Here is a 17,735-nt window from a genome sequence, read left to right on the forward strand (position 1 = left end):
GCTTTGAGGCGTATGGGGGCCACGGAGGGATCGAGATTGAGAGAGATGGGCGTGCCAGTATAGCAGCCCAGGGAGGAGTCAAAGACGTCAGAGAATTCAGAAAGGAGGGAGGAGAGAGATGGGAGGTAGGAAGGAGGGGAAGGAGAGAGAGAATGGACCCTCGAGATAGACAGGCCCAAGGCCTTGAACCAATCTAGCCCCAGTAAGGAGGCAAGGGGGTGCTTCACAACTAAGAGGGGTAGGACGGCTTGATGGGAGCCGTAGGAGATCTGGAAGTGTCCACAACCTAGTAAAATAATGGAGTTGTCCTGGTAGTCCCGCAGCCGGCAGTCCAGGGGGGATAGGTGTTGGCGGCGGAACCAGGGCAGAAGGGAGTGAAGGGTGTCCCAGGACATAATGGATCGGGCTGATCCAGTGTCCACCTCCATAGAGCAAGGAACACCTTCAATGAAGATAGGTAGGTGAAGCTTACCTCGACCCTCCATAGAAGAAGAGGCCGAGTCAACTAGCCATTCAGGAAAGGCATCAGCAGGATCTCCCACAGAGAGGGAGTGTTGGCGGCGCGACGGCAAGTGAGCCGGAGTGCGGGGCAGCTGAGGCAGCGGGGTTTGAGAGCGTCGGTCAGGCGGAGCAGAGCGGCAGACAGCAGCGAGGTGGCCTTTTTTGCCACACTGGTGGCAAAGAGCGGCGTGGAAACGGCAAGTTGAATGGAGGTGGCGGCCGCCGCAGCTGAGGCAGGGACGCCCGTCCTTCGTGGAGAGGGCTTGAAGGCGATCGATGGCCTGGTCGACGTCAGTGCGGAACGAGGTAGCCACTGACGGTGCATAGGTTGAGGGCGTAGCATAGGCGGCGTGCGGAGGCTGAGTAATGTGGCTGAAGTCCGGGGTGGACTGATCAGCCATTTCGTATGCCCGGGCGTCATCAACAGCAATCTTTAAAGTTAGTTCAGGTCGGGCTAATATGCGGCGATGAAGTTTGACATCGCGGAGGCCGTAGATAAATTGCTCGAGTAACGCCTCCTTGAGGTCATTGAATTCACAATGAATAGCCTTCACGCGGAGGGCGGCAATGTATTGAGCGATAGACTGTCCTTCTTTTTGAATGCAGAGGCGAAAGTACTGGCGCTGGGCGAAGCGAGAAGGAGTGGGCTCGTAGTGTTGCTTCAGTTTGAGCAGCAGCTGACCCCATGGCACCGTGTGGGCTGGATCAGGTGAAGAAAGAGCCCTCGCTGTGGCAAACATTTCTGGGCCGCAGTAGTTTAGGAATATGCCTCATTTGCGTTCGAGGGAGAGGCTTGTGAGGTCATGGGCGATGAGGAAACATTCGAAACGTTCCAAAAACGCGTCCCATGCCTCAGCCTCTGGCCGGAAAGGCGAGAAAAAGGAATTAGTGGCCATTGGAGGCACGATGTTAGGATCCGTGTCGCCCATCCTCGTCGCCAGTGTTAGATCTTGGAACTGAGGAGATGGAGTCAGCTGGTTGCTTCAACACGTTTATTAGGCTTAACAGAACTGACAGGAACGAGCTCAGCAAAAGCCGTCTGACAGCTATTTATACATGTAGCTGTCAGACGGCGAACCAATAGAAACTGGGTATTTGTCCCGCCGGCCGGCTGGCGCGTCTGGACCAATCAGAGGGCTTCTCTGAATGCCCTCTGCTGGCCAGGCACGCCAGTACACAACAACCAGTAGCCTCCCACCGTCCAGTATGATCCCACAGAGTTGGCATCCTCAGGGTGCCGTCGGCCAGACAGTGTCGGCTGGTGATCCCCAGGGGGAGAGCCTTCTCTGTGGGAGCGCCTTCCCTCTGGAATGAGCTGCCCCCGGAGCTTCGCATAATCCCCGACCTCCGGTCCTTCCGACGCGCCCTAAAAAGTTGGCTTTTCCAGCAAGCCGGCCTGGCCTGTTAATTTTAACTCATTTTTAAATGTATTGTCTTATAAATTCGGTTTGTTTGTTTTTTGGATATGTATTTAATTTCTTTTTAACTTTTGGGATGTGTGTTTTTTTAATGTTGTACGCCGCCCTGAGTCCTTTGGGAGAAGGGCGGCATATAAATCCAATAAAAACAAAAGAAACAAAACAAACTGATGAGACTCCCAGGAGACCCAATTGCCACGCAGGTGGTCTCCAGTCTCTTCCCCCTCTGGGCCTAGTTCTCAACTCAGCAACCCATCGCTCCAACACGACGCCTTCCCACGTAGCTTTAGTGGCCCTTTCCCAACCTTTGCCAGGCTCAGAGCGTTTAAGAAGGGAACTGCGTGGCCGGGTAGGAAGCGCTGGCTTTTGCAACCACTTATGGAGGCTGAGGGAGGACCGATGCAGGCCAGAGCAAGAGACGCAGCTACCTATCCTCTGTGGCTTCCTGGGGTGGCCATGTTGCTTTGCAAAACGGCTTTGGGGAGTTGATGGGACTTTTATGTGAAATTGGCATCTTTTGAGGACCTCTGGCTTTAAAAGAGAAGCTCGGGCATGTTGACAACTTAAGAAAACAGATGTGGGTTCCTGGCAATCAAAGCAGGATGAGAAGAATGAAGGGTTTTTTTTTTTTAAATAACAAGCCTTATTTCCTACAACTTCATCTATTTCTTTTCTTTATTCAGTTGCAGAGTGAAAGGACCTACAGAACATAATGAAATATGTAGCTTGGAAAGGCTTTTCCAAAACATTATTTCCACTCCTCCTTACTGGTGAGCCTCAAAGGGGCAATCAGAATACGAGAAGATCAAAACTTCCACGGGGTCTGTTAACACAACAGGTAAGAGCAACCTGGGTAAAAATATAACATTGCCTAAGAAAGTGCAAGTTCTCAGTTTGTAGGCGACAGTCGGGTTCTTCCAACAATATGCAAAGTTGATCCATGAACTTCTCCTAGGCAGGCAAGCGAGGAGGAAGGAGCCCTTCAGTGCAGGGATCATTTTCAAGCAAAGCAAATGCATTGAGCAATTCATGGTGGGAAAGATTAATTTTCAATTATAGAAATTAATTTTAGCACTTTTCCCTATTAAACTTCCCTACTACCAGCTTTGGTTTTGGCCAAAAACCAGCTTAGGAATTAGGCATGAATCTCATCCAGCACATGTTTTCTGTATCCAACAAAACATCCAGACATACAAATAAAGAGTACAGGACATTTCATTAAGCCTATCCTGATTAGTAATATGGGGGAAAATATGTCACAGTCTTGTGTTCTATGCCAGGTAACTGTCACTTTCTTTTCTTGCAAAGAATTTCGAGGCCAAAGTCATGGCGTCCTAGGTGTCAGAAATGGCCCCTTCAAGGATGGTCCCAAAAGCAGGCTAGACAAACTGCTGAGAGAAAGCCTCAAAGGACCCTGTCTGCAAAGCCAGAGAAGTAGCTCACCCAAAGGATTCTTCTCCCCCCCCCCCACCTCCAATCGGTTCAAAATCTCCCCACCCCACCCCCCACCCCCCAGTTCTGAATCACTGGAAGGGCTCCTGGCCCTGGTTTTCTTTCCCTCTTTCCTTCGTCTTTGCCATGCCTGATTTTATGCCCCTCCCCCAGTCATGTCCCCACCCAGGTGCCTTCGGTCCAGGGTAAAGGGGCCTCCTTTTCTCCTGGGGAAACTGTTGGGGCCCCCTGGTCATTTCCTCAGGCCTCTGCTGCAACTTTCCCTGCTGTGTTATGCCCTTTTGCAAGGTTGACCGCTGTATACAATATTTTCATGTGTAATTGTGCTATGCGTGTAATTGGAAGTTCCTTCTAATTGAAAACCATCATTAAGTGTTTTGGAGTAAACTGGGTGAGAAAGGGGTGACCTCTGAGGTCCAGGTACATCTGGGTGCCTCTGGGCCGATTTCAAGCAAGGTTTTGTTCAGGGTAAAGGGATTTTTTGGCGAATGACTCCCAGGGGAAAACAGATGGTTCTTCTCAACCTCTCAGCAGCCATCTTTCCAGACTGAGTCCCTCTTTTGCAGGACCTTTTTCTGGCCCTTCCTGTTGGGACTTCCCAGCCCAGGAGGTGGTGCCAGAGGCCCACTGGTTCAGTGTCCGGGTTCTTGTCTTCTTCCGGGCTCCACAACACAGCCAGGAACTGCTGAGGGAGAGGATTCAGAACTTGGAGCAGGAAGCCCTGGATGTGGGCTTAGGACGCTGAGCTCTACTGCTCCCTGCTGCCCAACTCTAAAGACACTACCTCAACACCTTTACATATTTCCCAATCTCAGTAAGGGGAGCTACGTAATTGAGGGAACACAAGTCAAATCAAATGAAGTCCGAGGTTGCTGCACTTGGTGCTGGAAGAACCAAGTTTTAAGTCTCCTCTCTGCAAAAATTTCCCTCCCCTCTCAACCTAGCCTTCTTTGTCTTCTCTAGTTAAGAGGAGATACCACTCAGAGAAAATAAATGAAAATGTCACCTTGGCAATCCTTTTAAATACACCTAGAAACAGGAGGCAAACGTAAGCATTCCTGTTCCCACCTCATATCCTGTAGCAAGAAAAGTCATTTCTTGTGAAACATTCTCTGCAGTATCCAATAAAAATGATTTATAAGTAACAATTACAGATTATTCTCTTGTTTCAGCAATGCTATTGCTTTATGCACTAGATCTATCACCAACTTTTAATTAACCTGATTAAGGAAATAAAAACAGCTAGAAATGGTAATGACAGATGATTTCAAAAGCGTATTCAATCCTTGTAAGTGCGCTATATTATTGGAGCAAGGAATATTAAAACCACTAAAAAGTGTTAACAATGGCAGTGAGTTCCTTCAAGTACTAATATTGTGACAGGGGAAATAAGGTATAAACATATTGATAAAAGGAATGATATAAGTAAAAGAACAGTGGTTAGTAAGCATGTATGTATAATTAATGACAGATGAAGAACAATACTGATTTAATTGGTTTAATAAACCAATTAACAATTAAATAATCTCTGTTTAAAACAAAAATACTTTGAAAATATGGAGAAACAAGATGTTATTAGTTTAGAATTAGAAAAATTACATCAGGATTTAATGCAGGTATTGAACTTTTGGTAGGTGTACATCAACACATGAATGTAAACAAAAACACTACTAGGTCGTAGGAGGAGGAGGAGGAGGAGAGGAATCCAGTAAATGTAGGTTCTTGGACCAGTGGTTCTCAGTCTGGGCAACCGGAGGGTTTGTGGACTTCAACTCCCAGAATTCCTTAGCCATGATCACTGAAGAATTATGGGACCTGAAGTCCACATATCTTCAAAATGCTCAAGACCTAGACTAATTTGCGGCATAATTAGGAATTTTAGCAAATAGACTAAATAAAGCAAGATCTACTCTACCCTTAGTCACAATTGACAAATGAGAAGTAAAGTTGAGAAATTACATTGTAATATTTAAAAATAAAATATAAAGTTTTTTTTTAGTGAGTATTTTGAAATAATGGGAAACAAGTCCAATAGGAAGAGAGAACGTGAAACTAATGGGGAAGGATGAGAATGAGAATGAACAGAACATGGACGGAAATGTTAAATTGCAAAAATTAATAGATCAGCATTTATTTATTATTCCTAATAAAGGCAAATGTCACACAAAGGGAGCCTATACAATTTGTTGAAATGTGACAACAGCCACTTGTGTTCAACTTTATTTCTCTCTGCACCTTCCATTGTCTTGCAGTCCGTTGAAAGGCTGAACTGATCACCTCACCTGCAAAGCTCATCCTCTTGAAGACAGCAACTGTTTAGGCCGGGCTGGGGGCGGGAGGGAGGAGGGTGTCCGAACCAGGGCAAGAGGGAGACTGGTGGACTTCATCTCCCAGTCAGCATTTCTATCCTGACTGCAGATGAAGCCAAAGCCAGCCAGAAAAGAGAAGTCCTTGTTTTTGCTCCTTCCATTAGAAAATAATCATTCATTTGCCAGTCAGCTAAAAACATTTAAGTAGCAATGTTCTGAAAATATCTTTATAATGATTTATAGGTATTTGTCATTTTATTAAAGTCACGCAGTCACTTTTTGTGAGATAGGTGACCATATAAATGTGATTAACAAATAAAATCAATATAGAGACGGAGACAGACGTATATTTTAATATTTCCTTTCCTACAAGCATAGGTGCATCTTCCTCTATCTCTCGATGTCTCCTTTCATTTGGTCAATATAGTTTAAATTGTTTATATCTTCTAAAATTATAATTCATAGGAATTATAATCACTATTTCATAGATTCTGAACAAGCAACAAAGACAAAATTCACATCTTTAGGAACACTATTGCCAATCGGCAAAGCGTTTGATTTTTGTATACCTGGCATATTTCCCATATAACTATACAATCTCAACCAATGTCATGTTTTTACAATCCCTTTAAGAAACACCCAAGTATCACATGATGGGAACAATTTGTATTGCGGTTCAGGCCTGGGCTTTTCCTGGGCATCACCAGTTCATCTTATTAAACACTCCAGGGGTTCCAGCACCAAATTAAATATTAAAGGAGATAATGGAGATTCGCAATGCATCCCATGTTGGCGTGGTGGCTTTTTTGTTTGTTTGTACAATTTTGCCTTTATAAAACAGAACAAAGGAAAAAGAATAACAAAAGGAAAGAGAAAGTAAGAGAAATAAGTTATAAAAATTATGCATGTAGTGACTTCTTATGAATGAATATAATTTTGGTATTACAATTTCAATAAAGGATGGCCATTATTTATAGTAACCGTAATCATCTATATGTAATCTACCTCTGTAACCAACCCATTTGTAAGTCAATGTAACCTCAGGTCTTCCATGCACTGAGGGAACGGGGGGGGGGGGGGGGGGGCGCTATGATTTTATCTCTCCTGTGTTGAGGAGAACCCCTTCCTGTTGCCCAGGGTAGGTACCTAGTTCCAAAGAATATAGGTGTCAAATATATTAAGCCTGATATATCAGGCAAATTCAAATATGTAATAACTTTCCCCAAAAATTTTAGGACATTGCAGAAAACATGAAGTTTTATACTCATTGCATCTCCCACATGATTCCTTTTTAATCAATGTGATAGATAATACAAATAAACAAACATCAGGAAAACTAACAACAAACCACTTGTTTCACACATGCACTCCAGCCCAATGTCTGCGGGAAAGAGCTACGTTTTAAGAGCCACTAAAGGCTGTGTTTGCGTGACACTGAAAAAACTACAATGAAATGAAGAACCGTGAAGGCTTTTGAGGAAGGAGGCAACGCTGCCCCCATCCTTCTCTTGGCCAAGCAGGTCTTGCTAGTTGGACCCAACAGTAGATTGGCCTTCACCAGCCAGGTGGGGTGGGCTAAGCAGGTGGCACCTAGCAGACTTCAGTGTCCTGCCTACTCCTTCAGGAGGTTCAGTGTCAAAGTTGCCCCAGGCAATCACTCAAGATCCTGCTTTCATTCACCTGGAAGGACTTGCTAAATTAGAGCCCAACTCCTAGCAAGTCCCAGCAACTTTATCTTACCATCACACCTTATTCAGAACACACAGTTAAAGACAGAACACTTTATGCAAGAAAAACCAATTCAGGTGCAAAACTACACAGACTCTTGGACGGAGGTTTCTATTATACACAGAGCATGTCAATCACAAATGACTTTTTCCAAAGAAAGATGCCAAGCATCCGGGGGGGGAGGAGGAGGGGGATGAGACATTCAAAGGAGACATGGCATCATCATTGTTGAGTCATGACACGGTTCCTATTATAGAATCCGGAGCATAAAAGTATATATATAGAAACCTGCAAAGCCCATCCGGGGCTCTGCACCCCCTCTGGGGTTCTCCCCATGGCTGAGCTAAATGAGGAAGAGATTCTACAAGGCCAGACCAAGTAGACTAATAACAATACAACTCGGGTTTTCAGAAGGGAAAAGAAAAATTGGCTTTTAAAAAAGAATTTCTGGAGAAAGGAAGGGGGGAGAGTTATGAAAGTTTAAGCACCATTTTTTAAAACTCTTCATTTCTCTCTTAATTATATTTCTGGGAGCTATTCTAGTTCAAAACTATTTTAAGTATATATCATGTATAAATATTTTAATACCAAGTAATTCTAGAATATCAGGTTAAATTGGGGATCAATGGGAAATTAAACAGCAAAGGTCTATGTGCGATTGAATTGTATTATAATAAAATAATGTGAACTTATATATGTTCAATTTGCAGACTGTGCTTCCTTATGAGAAATGAATATAAAATTGCAGATAGCTCCAGAAGTCAACCGCCCATTTCATCCATGACTCCTATGGACCATGCAGGGGAATAAGAAACACGCAGACGGGCAGAGCGACTCCTCCAGCATTGGAAGCCTGCTGGACGACACCGACAGAGAGGTGTGCAGCCTCACCGACCGAGCTTTCAAAAGTCTGTGCGTGGCTGAGCTTCAAACACCTTACACAGATGTAGACCCTGTTGTAGGGCCACCCAACACCTCCCACCAGTTCTCTAGCAAATTCTTTCACGGCCCCTGGGATTATGCCCTCAGGAGAAACACCAACTTCCACAAGCAACTCTCAAAAAAGGAGCACACAACATTCCTACTTTCCAAAGTTTCTACTAACTCCAAAACCCATGAAGATAAAAAGTATTATATAGTCAACCCAAGCATAGGAAGAAAACTGGATCTGCCACCGTCTGATCTGCACAACTGTACACATATCTCAAAAGTGTCTTCTTTGATCAAGACCTTCGATAAGGTGGACAATCAAGTCTCCCTTCTGCTAACCAGGCAGCCAGTCAACCAAAGTTTGACAGAATGTCCATTAATATGTGGAGACAATATGGCTTTCTGGAGTGGCAAAAGAATTGTAAACATCCCAAAGGGGATCCCTGAGCTTCCTGACCCAGGCCCAGATCAAGGAAATTCAAGCGACAAGTGCAAAGGATATAGCAAAATAGATCTGGTCTATCAAAGCCTGCCTGCCTCTCATCCTTCCCAGGCAAACGTTTCGAATACACCCAAGTTCAGCATCTCTAACAAGACGGTGAAAACCAGAAGTGAAAAAGCGAAAGAAGCAGCCAGAAAAAGCAGCTTTCTCCACAGTGAAAACAGCGCATTTGAGTCATGGAAGGCACACCATAAAAAAATAATTGAAATGGGAGAGACGATGCCCACAGAGGGCAGCCTCGGTTCCTTCGAGGAAACGCCTTTCTTCACGAGGCCTTGCATTTCTGAGCCGAAGCCAATAGGTGCCTTCATGCTAGAAGGAAACTTCTCTGGGGACTCTTTGCCAAAGTCTCTCTCCAAAGCCTCCCTTTCTTCGGTGCCTCTGGCAGAGGTGTATTTTCCTTCACCGGCCGATGCAACACCTACCCTTGCCCCACAGCTCTTGCCCCAGGGACTTGCACCTGTGTACGAGAGTCCTTCTCCAACCTCCCCAACATCTAGCACGCTTTTCCCACCAAGAATGCCCCCTTCCATTCCAGTGTCCAAGGCACCACTCCCCCTGTCACCTTTCCCTCAAACCTCTCTCCCTCCAGAAGCAGCATTGCACCGCACTGAAGCGCAGGGAATGCTGATGCCGCATATGACTGAACTAGCAGAGAAAGCCACCAAGCCAGAATTTGCACTTAGGGTAGGAAATGGCGGCCCACCACCCTGGAGGAAACAAAAGGCTACTCTTGGTAGAATGAAACTGGCAGAAATCAGAGCAGCTGAAGTGCTAGAGATAAAAGATTCCCCGTACAGAAAGTCACCTGAGGTCGCTTCTTTGGTCGAAAGAGCTGCGCCCGTGTCACGATTGATCTTGCCCGATCCTTCTTTCAGCATCTCGGCCCTCCTGACTCCGGTCCCAGCCCTCAAGCCTAAGAATGAAGGACCACCAGGAAACCGGCTTCTAATGGTGACTCCATTCATGTTGGAAGCTGGAGCAACCAAAGAACCCGAGGAGAAGGCATTCTATTCTCAGAATGATTACAAGTCTAAAGCACCACGTTTACTATTTAACTTGAAGGACATCCGAAAACGTGTGAAAAGCACCTACAGCCCCTCTCCTCTCCTGAGAGCCCTGGAAGGCAAGAACAAGAGGGAAGGCCATCTGAAAGCAGCTGTTATGCCAACCAACGTATTGGGTGACAACAATAAAAAAACGCTTGGTGGTACTGATAAAGTTAATATATTTGAACAGATGGACTACTTTCAGGAAAAGGACAATTTCACCAGTTTAAATGAGAATTTTATCAGCGATGATGTACTGTTGAGCTTATCTAAGTCAAGGGCAGGTATTTTAAAGTACCAAAATAAGAATCATTTGCAGCAAAGTGATTCCGTATCCACGGAGGATGCTGAGATGGTTTCTGAGCATGAACGCAGTAAAGCTCAACCTGCTCCTTCACCCGAACCTCACCTGACGGATGTAGCAGCCGTACAGCAAGAGGTCGTGCAGGAACATAAATATAAAAAAGTCACTTTGGGTCAAGATGCCGATGGAGCATCTAGAAATCTATTTTATCCAGCTGAAGAAAACGCAAGGAACCATGGACCTCAGGCCTGCTCCTCAGCTGGAAATGACCCCCAGGACAAAAGAAGCCCCGATTCTTCTGAGCAATCTTTTGTCACCACGGCAGACCAACCGTTTCCTGAGACAGCCTGTTCCCTCATGCAGCTTTTCCAGAAAGCCTGTCTCCAGGAGAGCCAGCGAAGGAGAAACGACGTGGATGGAAGAGAAGAGAAGAGCGACAAAGAGGAAGAGGAAGCCAAGAAAAAGGATTTGCGTGGCCACCTTCTTGGCAACTGTGACTCTGCTATGGATGAAACCCACAAGGAGAAGACAGGAAAGGAGGATGTCCTGCAGGAGGCTGCGTTGGAGGAGAAGGAAAAAGACGGCTGGAAAAGCACAGACCGCGAAGTTGAGGGCAAGCCGGGAGAGCCCCTCACCCCAACTTTATCAAGTGTCTTGAAGCCCACTTTGTTCACGATTAAAGACAACACGTTTAAGTCACCCCCTGTGACCAAAGCGATCAAACTGCCTCTGCTCAGGTCTTTGTCCTGCGAAGAAGCTCCTCCAATCGCCCAAGAGAATCCCAGGGATGCCCAGGAGGATGGGTGGGGGTCTCTCCAAGGGAACAGGGGCTCTCAAGTGGCTGACAAAAGCAGTCTAGCAACAAAGGACAGCTTTAGCGAAGGATTAGATCATTTTCCTGTGGGGGCAGATTCTGAGGAAACTGAGTGCTTACCAGAGAAAGAATCAAAAGGCCCTGAGAAATTGGCTATTTCCAAAGAGAAGATCAGAATTAGAAAATGGAGGTCCAGTTCTGCCATTCAGCCAAATCTAGACTTTGAAAGTGAGCCAAGACAAAGTGAGGAAAGGTCCCCTATAAGAGAAAGGCTGCATTGTATGAAGAACCGTGCCTTAACTAGACAAAGAGGTGGTCCTTGCATTAAAAAAATAATAAGCCAAGAGGGAACGTCCCCCATAGTAGCAGAAAATCACGCTTGTTCTCCTGTTTCCAGTGACGCCGTCGGATACACATCATCTCCGTTGAGCAATTCAGCAGGTTCTGCCCTACAAAGTCCAAGGTCAGATTCCGTGGGTCCATTGTCAGATACAACTGCAAACATATCACAGAGTGAGAAAGCAGCAAATCACCCACCACACAAAGCAACAGGAAGTCTAGATCAACCTTCCACAACACCCACGCTTGATCCAGAGCAAACGGGTCAGCTCCCTGGAGATGCTGACAGTCCTTTGGGGATGAATGAAAGACTCCAGCTGGTGAGTCAAATGGGAAGGACAGCAGCCAAACCCCCAACGGTGCCACCCAAGACAGAAAAGGCATTACGGCGGGCAAAGAAGCTGGCAAGTAGGAGGAAAAAGATGGAAGCTCAACAGAAAAAGCTTCAGGATGAAACTCTAGCCCAGAATGAAGACACTTCATCCCTGACACCCTTCCAATCTATGCAGTCTCTTGTCTGCCCTGATTCTCCCTTGACTAACCCAAAATGTGATCTGATAAAGCACCAACCTCTGCTCTCCGTAAGTCCCACCCCCTCTTTGCCTGCCACTCAGCGGAAGCTGCTCCAGGATCCGGATTCAGGGGAGTACTTCATTGTAGATTTACCTCTTCGGTTAAAGACATTCTATGACCCAGAAAGTGGTCGATATATCCAAGTGTCAGTTCCTTCCTGCAAGAGGAATGCGTCTCAAACACCCTCTTCAGAAATGTCCTTTTCACCTTGCGCCTGGGGTCCCAGCACTCTCCCATCCAGGGTGGCTTCTGTTCCAGCCCTCCCGTCATCAGCTCAGCTTCCTGAAATGTTCACTAAGGCCTCGGGGTTGGTTTCAGACGGGCAACCGGGGGCCGCCTCTCCAGGGCCTTTAGATGGTCCGCCCTGCCCAGATTCATCTCTGCTTGATACTCGTGGCCAAAATGTTGATGGATCCCCCTCAAACTTTGAAAAGGATATGAGCACCTCTGCTGCTACGGAGAACGTTTCCATGGGTTCGGCTGAAGAGTTTGTGGCTGAAGGCATATTGTGAGAATCTTTGGCGTTTGCTATTATTTTAGAAGAATTAGTGAGCATACCTGAAAGCACAAATGGTGAGGATTTCCACTTGCACAGCAATTATGACAAAATAATATCACTTCTCGGCCTTTTTGCTAAGATCAAATGTAGAATAAGAAAATATATTAATGAGAATTCACTTTTTTGTTTACTCTGAACAATTCTAATCTATTAATGACCTTTCTGTACATTTGATGTACGACACAGAAATACCTCAACCTGACTACCTAAGGTTTGGGTTGGAGCGATCTGAATTCATACCTCACGGCTCAGTTATTCATGATCAAAAACATAATTCTGAGTTCAGACATCAGGTTTTATATGGTTTGAAGAGAAATTGGAATATAACATCAGGTTTTGAAACTGAGTGGTTGAATTATATTTGGTTGATATATTTGAAATGAAATATGTCCACATTTCACATTTCTGTTTTCCATTGCCAATTATGATGGCAACACAGTGGTGAAGAAAAGCTAGATTTTTTTTTAAAGTTTACCTGTACATTTGCGAAAGTGCTAAAAAAAAGAAAGACCAGGCAAGGAAATAGATCTAGCTCAGCTCTGTGTACCCTCACTCTGATTGGCCATGATCTGCCATCTGATCTAAAACTCCAGGAGGACACTAGGCGGTCAGCCTCTGCTGATGAAGCTGGGGCTTAAGAAAGAGGAGCAGAGGTGGGCTACGGGTAGCCATGGGGCCCCTCCCTAGCCTTCCAAAGGCCATTGACAAAAATCAGTTGTGAGGTTTCTGGCTGTTTTAAGACAGGAAATCCACAACTTGTATCGTAAAGTCTTAAAATAGACTTTATGCAAATAAAACCCACAAATTCTACTATGTCACTTTAATATAGACTTTATATAAACTCAGATACATACAGGCACAGGAAAATTCTAGAACTGGCCACTTCACATCACCATCTTGTGAACCGGACCTTGTCCCCCCACCCCTCCAAAGAATACTTTCCCAAATCTCTAAAGATAATTTCCAACTGTTAGTTTTCTGCCAGGGGTATAAAGTAGCAAGACGGAAAGAAGACTGGAGAATACTGATCTCTTCCCTCTTCCATGTGTCCCTGTTTAAACCCCTTATATCATCAACCAGCCTAATCCCCGCCCCCCTCAAGATGGAGATAAGATACATCTCAGCAAACAGGACTGGAGGGCTGAAACTCTCTCGGTCAAACTTCTCCCACATCTCTCCATTTGCTCTCCTTCCTACCCCAGATCAGGAAAACTGGTTTCCGAGAGTCTAGAAATCCCCTCCTGCAATGGGACCCAATGACTGAAATCAGCTCTTGTGGTGAGCTCCACATTATGACGACTCAGAGCTTCCGTTAATTGCTGGCCACATTCTGGGATGTTTTGCCTCCAAACAACAGAAAAGCTGACTTAAACAAAATAGTGTTTTTTTATAGCGCTGAGAGTCTTGTTTGTAACTCTGCAGGCCTTTCTTCCCTGTAGGAGATTCCTCAGGTAGTGAAACCAAGATGGCCTCAAATATTGCTTCTACATCTAACTGAAATAGCTAGCATTCTCCAAAGAGGTTCCTTCTCGGGGTGAAATCAGTTTGAATCCTACTAGCCACATGCTGCTGTTCAGGAGCCTAGGAGTAGGGGGGGGGGATCAGCGCAATAAAAACGGCTCTTTTCCTTCTGTTGTTTGAAAGAAGGACAGCCCAGGAGTCTGGTCCCCAACAAAGCCAAGAGATCTAGATCATTGTTTTGGATATCTGTTGGCTGTTAAAAAAACATTTAAGTTGGGAGAGCTCCGCGTGTGCCCACGGGTCTTATTTCAAGCCACCGTTTCCAGAGTTTCAAATGGGAAGGGCACAAGGGCAGAGCTGACCCCAGAGGCCTTCAGACAGGTCACTTGGGACTTCTCACAAAACGGAGCTACCTTCGGTTGTCTGCCTTTTGTCTTTTGACTGGTCTTGCCTGGTGAAAAGTTCTTGGATTTCAAAAGCTTGCAGACTTTATAACACTTCAATAAGCCAAATAAACGTATTGCCTCCACGGAATTTGGATTTTTATTTCTCATGCCCAATACGGCTACTACCTTTTTAAAAGATCATTAAAGCATATTTTATTTTTAAGAATTTTCTCGCTTATGGAAACAGGGAAAAATAGACTTTAAACCGAAGATGCAGAGCTGATGCAGGTGATATACTATCCTGCATCTGGCTGAATACCCAGAAGCAGAGAAGGAAGAAGACGGAGAGGGTGACCACATAAGGCGGGACGTTCCCACCACATTCAGTTCGTTATTCTTCCTGAAGGAGCCGGTGGGTGGGGGGGTGTTGGTGTTGAAGGATTCCCCTGTCAATTGTGTCCGACTCCAGGGCCCATTGCTCACCTCCGTTTCTTGGCCGGAGGAGCCTGCATTATCCAAAGACCATTTCCATGGTCATGTGACCAGCATGGCTCTATGCCAAAGGCACTTGGAAAACTCTTACCTTCCCAGGGAAGTGGTACCTATTTGTCTACTCACGTTTGCATCCCATTATCTGAGTCGGTGTAAAGCTTAAGGCTAGAAACCAGCAGAGCGGTGGCTCCAGGGAAGAAACCAGCCCCTCTGTCTACTTGTCTCAGCATGCAGTGCCCTATAGCGCCATCCCAAGGGGAGGAGATGAAACCGTTTATGTCCAGGATGTGAGGGGCCTGCAGATCTCTTCTCAGCCCTCCTTCTGACCTGTGCAATATATAGGTGGTCTACATAGGCGTTCCTTTAAATTTCATTTCATTTAAAATTATTAAAAAGAATTTTAGCAAATTAGCATATCCTTTGTCAAACCTAGCTAAAAAGCAGTTCAGATAAAGTTATATGATTGCTACTATATATTTGAACCCTTGAAAAAATACCCTCTACCATGTTCCAGTTTTAAATACATTCCCAAATCTGGGAATATCGTCTCCTTTCAAACAATCAAGATTAGGAATAATTTTAGGTCCAGGGTAGTCTTGTAACTGAGTTGTTACAGATAATTTATAGGAATAAATGAACCTGTTTCAAACCCATTTTAGTTATTTAATAAAAGTCCATTTGTTCTACGTTAGCCAGCGTCTGTGCTATTCTGTATCTTTCCCATATTCCAGCCAGTTATGTTATGTTTGAGACTTAAGGAATTTCTAAACTCTCAAAGATGTGCAGTAGAACAAATTAAAGGTGGGAAAACAGAGTAAGGTGAAGATATGATAGTGCCATCGATAAATCCTTATTATAACCTGCAATTATAATTTAATGTTATATTATATATAATATAAGCTAAATTTACACAGTGCATTAATCCAAAATCTGGTTTGCTTGATTGTGATTTATTCTTTAAACCACGGTTAGCCAAGCCCAGCACGGCGTGAATTCCATCCTGATGCAGAGTCTCTCTCTTCTGGAGGGCAGAGCGGTGGGCTGGGTGGCCTGGGGCTCCCTCTTTATTTGCAGCCTTACGGGGAGGACCTCCAGGGAGCCGAGACTCTGCTGGGCCGGCGGGTGGGAGAAATCAATCCTGGGGCCACAGCTGCATTTGAGAGAGGAAATCTCTGGTGGGAGGAGAATGCTGACATTTAATAAAGAATATTTCACAGGCAGAAGGATTCATAGGGAAACAAGTTCAGATGGCAAAGCAGGTCTAACGTAATTAGAAAACAAAGTTAGGTGCGTGGAACCAAGAATTAAATATGGAATTCCCATCTGTACCTGTTGGGATCACAGGGTCAAACCACCACATGCTACATTACCTGGCTGCTGCTGACCGAGTCCTCTGCGCACCGCAAAGGAAGCGGCGTCTCTGAGTCATGAGGCCCATGACCAAGCCTTAAAGTCCCCTTGGCTCTCTTGCTTGGAGCTCAAAGTCTTGCTCCGTCTTCAGGGGGGAGGTTAAAAAAATCCCTCTCGTTGGCAACCCCCCCTCCCCCTCCCCCGGTCTATTATCTAGCTGCAGGATGAACATTTAAGTCCTGAGAGCTTCTGACTGGAGGCATTGATTGCATCTAATTCCAGCACCAGCCTGGACTAAGTACAGTCATAATACGACTCAAATACTTTTCTGAATCCTGGACTTATTCATTTATTAATGAGAAGGAGATTTGTCTGAGAGAGGGGGGAGGGAGGAGGGAGAGAGAGAGAGAGAAGGGGAACTCAGATCAGGAAATCAGAAGAAATAAATAAATAAATTGGAGTGCATCATTTGCACATGAGAGAAATCAAATCCCTGCGTCTGATCCCGACAAGCCGAGGGGATTGTGATAGCCAAAACCTTGAAGCAAAAGCCTTCCTTCACTGCACTCTCACTTATTCATACTAATAAATTAGTCACCTTTCTTCTTAGGAGAGCTGAAGGAGATCACAGGACAGACTTATTCCATGCAGCCAGAAGGCGGTTGCTGGGGACAGTTCGGTGTGGTTTTAGGCATTTGTCACAGGTGCAGCAGAGGTGTGGGTGTATTTCTGCCCAAAAATACATGAAAACAATTGTTTTTAGCTAGGTCCAACCTGATGCCACTCAGCTGAACCATTGCCCCCCCCTCCCTCCCTCCCTTCCCGTTTCTGCAATTCTTGCACACCCGCAAACATGCAAATGTATAAACATGGCTTAGCTTAGTCCCAGACAAGATTTCTTTGGTTAATGTTTCTAGGATCCCACAGAGGAAAGATGGAAAATAAATCACCGCCAGAGATCTTGGAGAATTAGTGTCAATTATAGCAAACAGCCCAACTCGGTGGATCAATTCGAAGCAGGAAATTCATTCGGGCAGAGTGACGATTTTCCAACTCACCTTCTTAGATTAGTAGTTTGTCAGAAACTCAAATAGGCCTTGCATCCATTTACCCCTTGCTATTTCTCCCCTCTTTGTGAAACCTCTCCTCCCCAGGAATGCAGCTGAGATTCTGCATGAGTCCCATCATTTAGGTGGTTTGGGTCAATGGTGCCTTTAGGATCAATTGGAGCAGCTCTGAAGGAGTCTGGCACGCAGCTGTGTCTGTGCACTTACACACACACACACACACACACAGAGAAAGAGAAAGAGAGAGAGAGAGAGAGAGAGAGAGAGAGAGAGAGAGAGAGAGAGAGAGAGAGAGAGACCTGTGCATACACCTTTACGAAATCAGTCAGGCCAGGGAGAAACGAAGAGAAAAACAGACAAATAATACAGAATTGTCTTTGGAGTCCTTTTTTTTTCTGAGTGTACTTTTTTTTATTAAAGCAACAGAAAATCCATCATGCGGAGTATTTCATATTATTATACAGAGAATCTGCCAGGCAGCTTTTGCAGCTCCTTCCATCA

At 45.2% G+C, this 17,735-nt stretch overlaps 1 protein-coding gene across 1 annotated transcript in view; it reads left to right on the top strand.

Moving 5' to 3' along the window:
• LOC309390139 (cardiac-enriched FHL2-interacting protein) overlaps positions 1–14,791 on the top strand; it is a 29,637-nt gene extending 14,846 nt beyond the window's left edge. The window contains exons 2-3 of the mRNA XM_081949225.1: positions 2,603–2,757; positions 8,119–14,791. Coding sequence (XP_081805351.1) covers positions 8,205–12,431 — 4,227 coding nt within the window. The 5' untranslated portion in view covers positions 2,603–2,757; positions 8,119–8,204 and the 3' untranslated portion in view covers positions 12,432–14,791. The remainder of the gene's footprint in view (positions 1–2,602; positions 2,758–8,118) is intronic.
• The last annotated feature ends 2,944 nt before the right edge of the window (positions 14,792–17,735 follow it).

This window comes from Natrix helvetica, assembly GCF_964273705.1.
Source record: "Natrix helvetica genome assembly, chromosome: 3".
NCBI lineage: Eukaryota > Metazoa > Chordata > Lepidosauria > Squamata > Natricidae > Natrix > Natrix helvetica.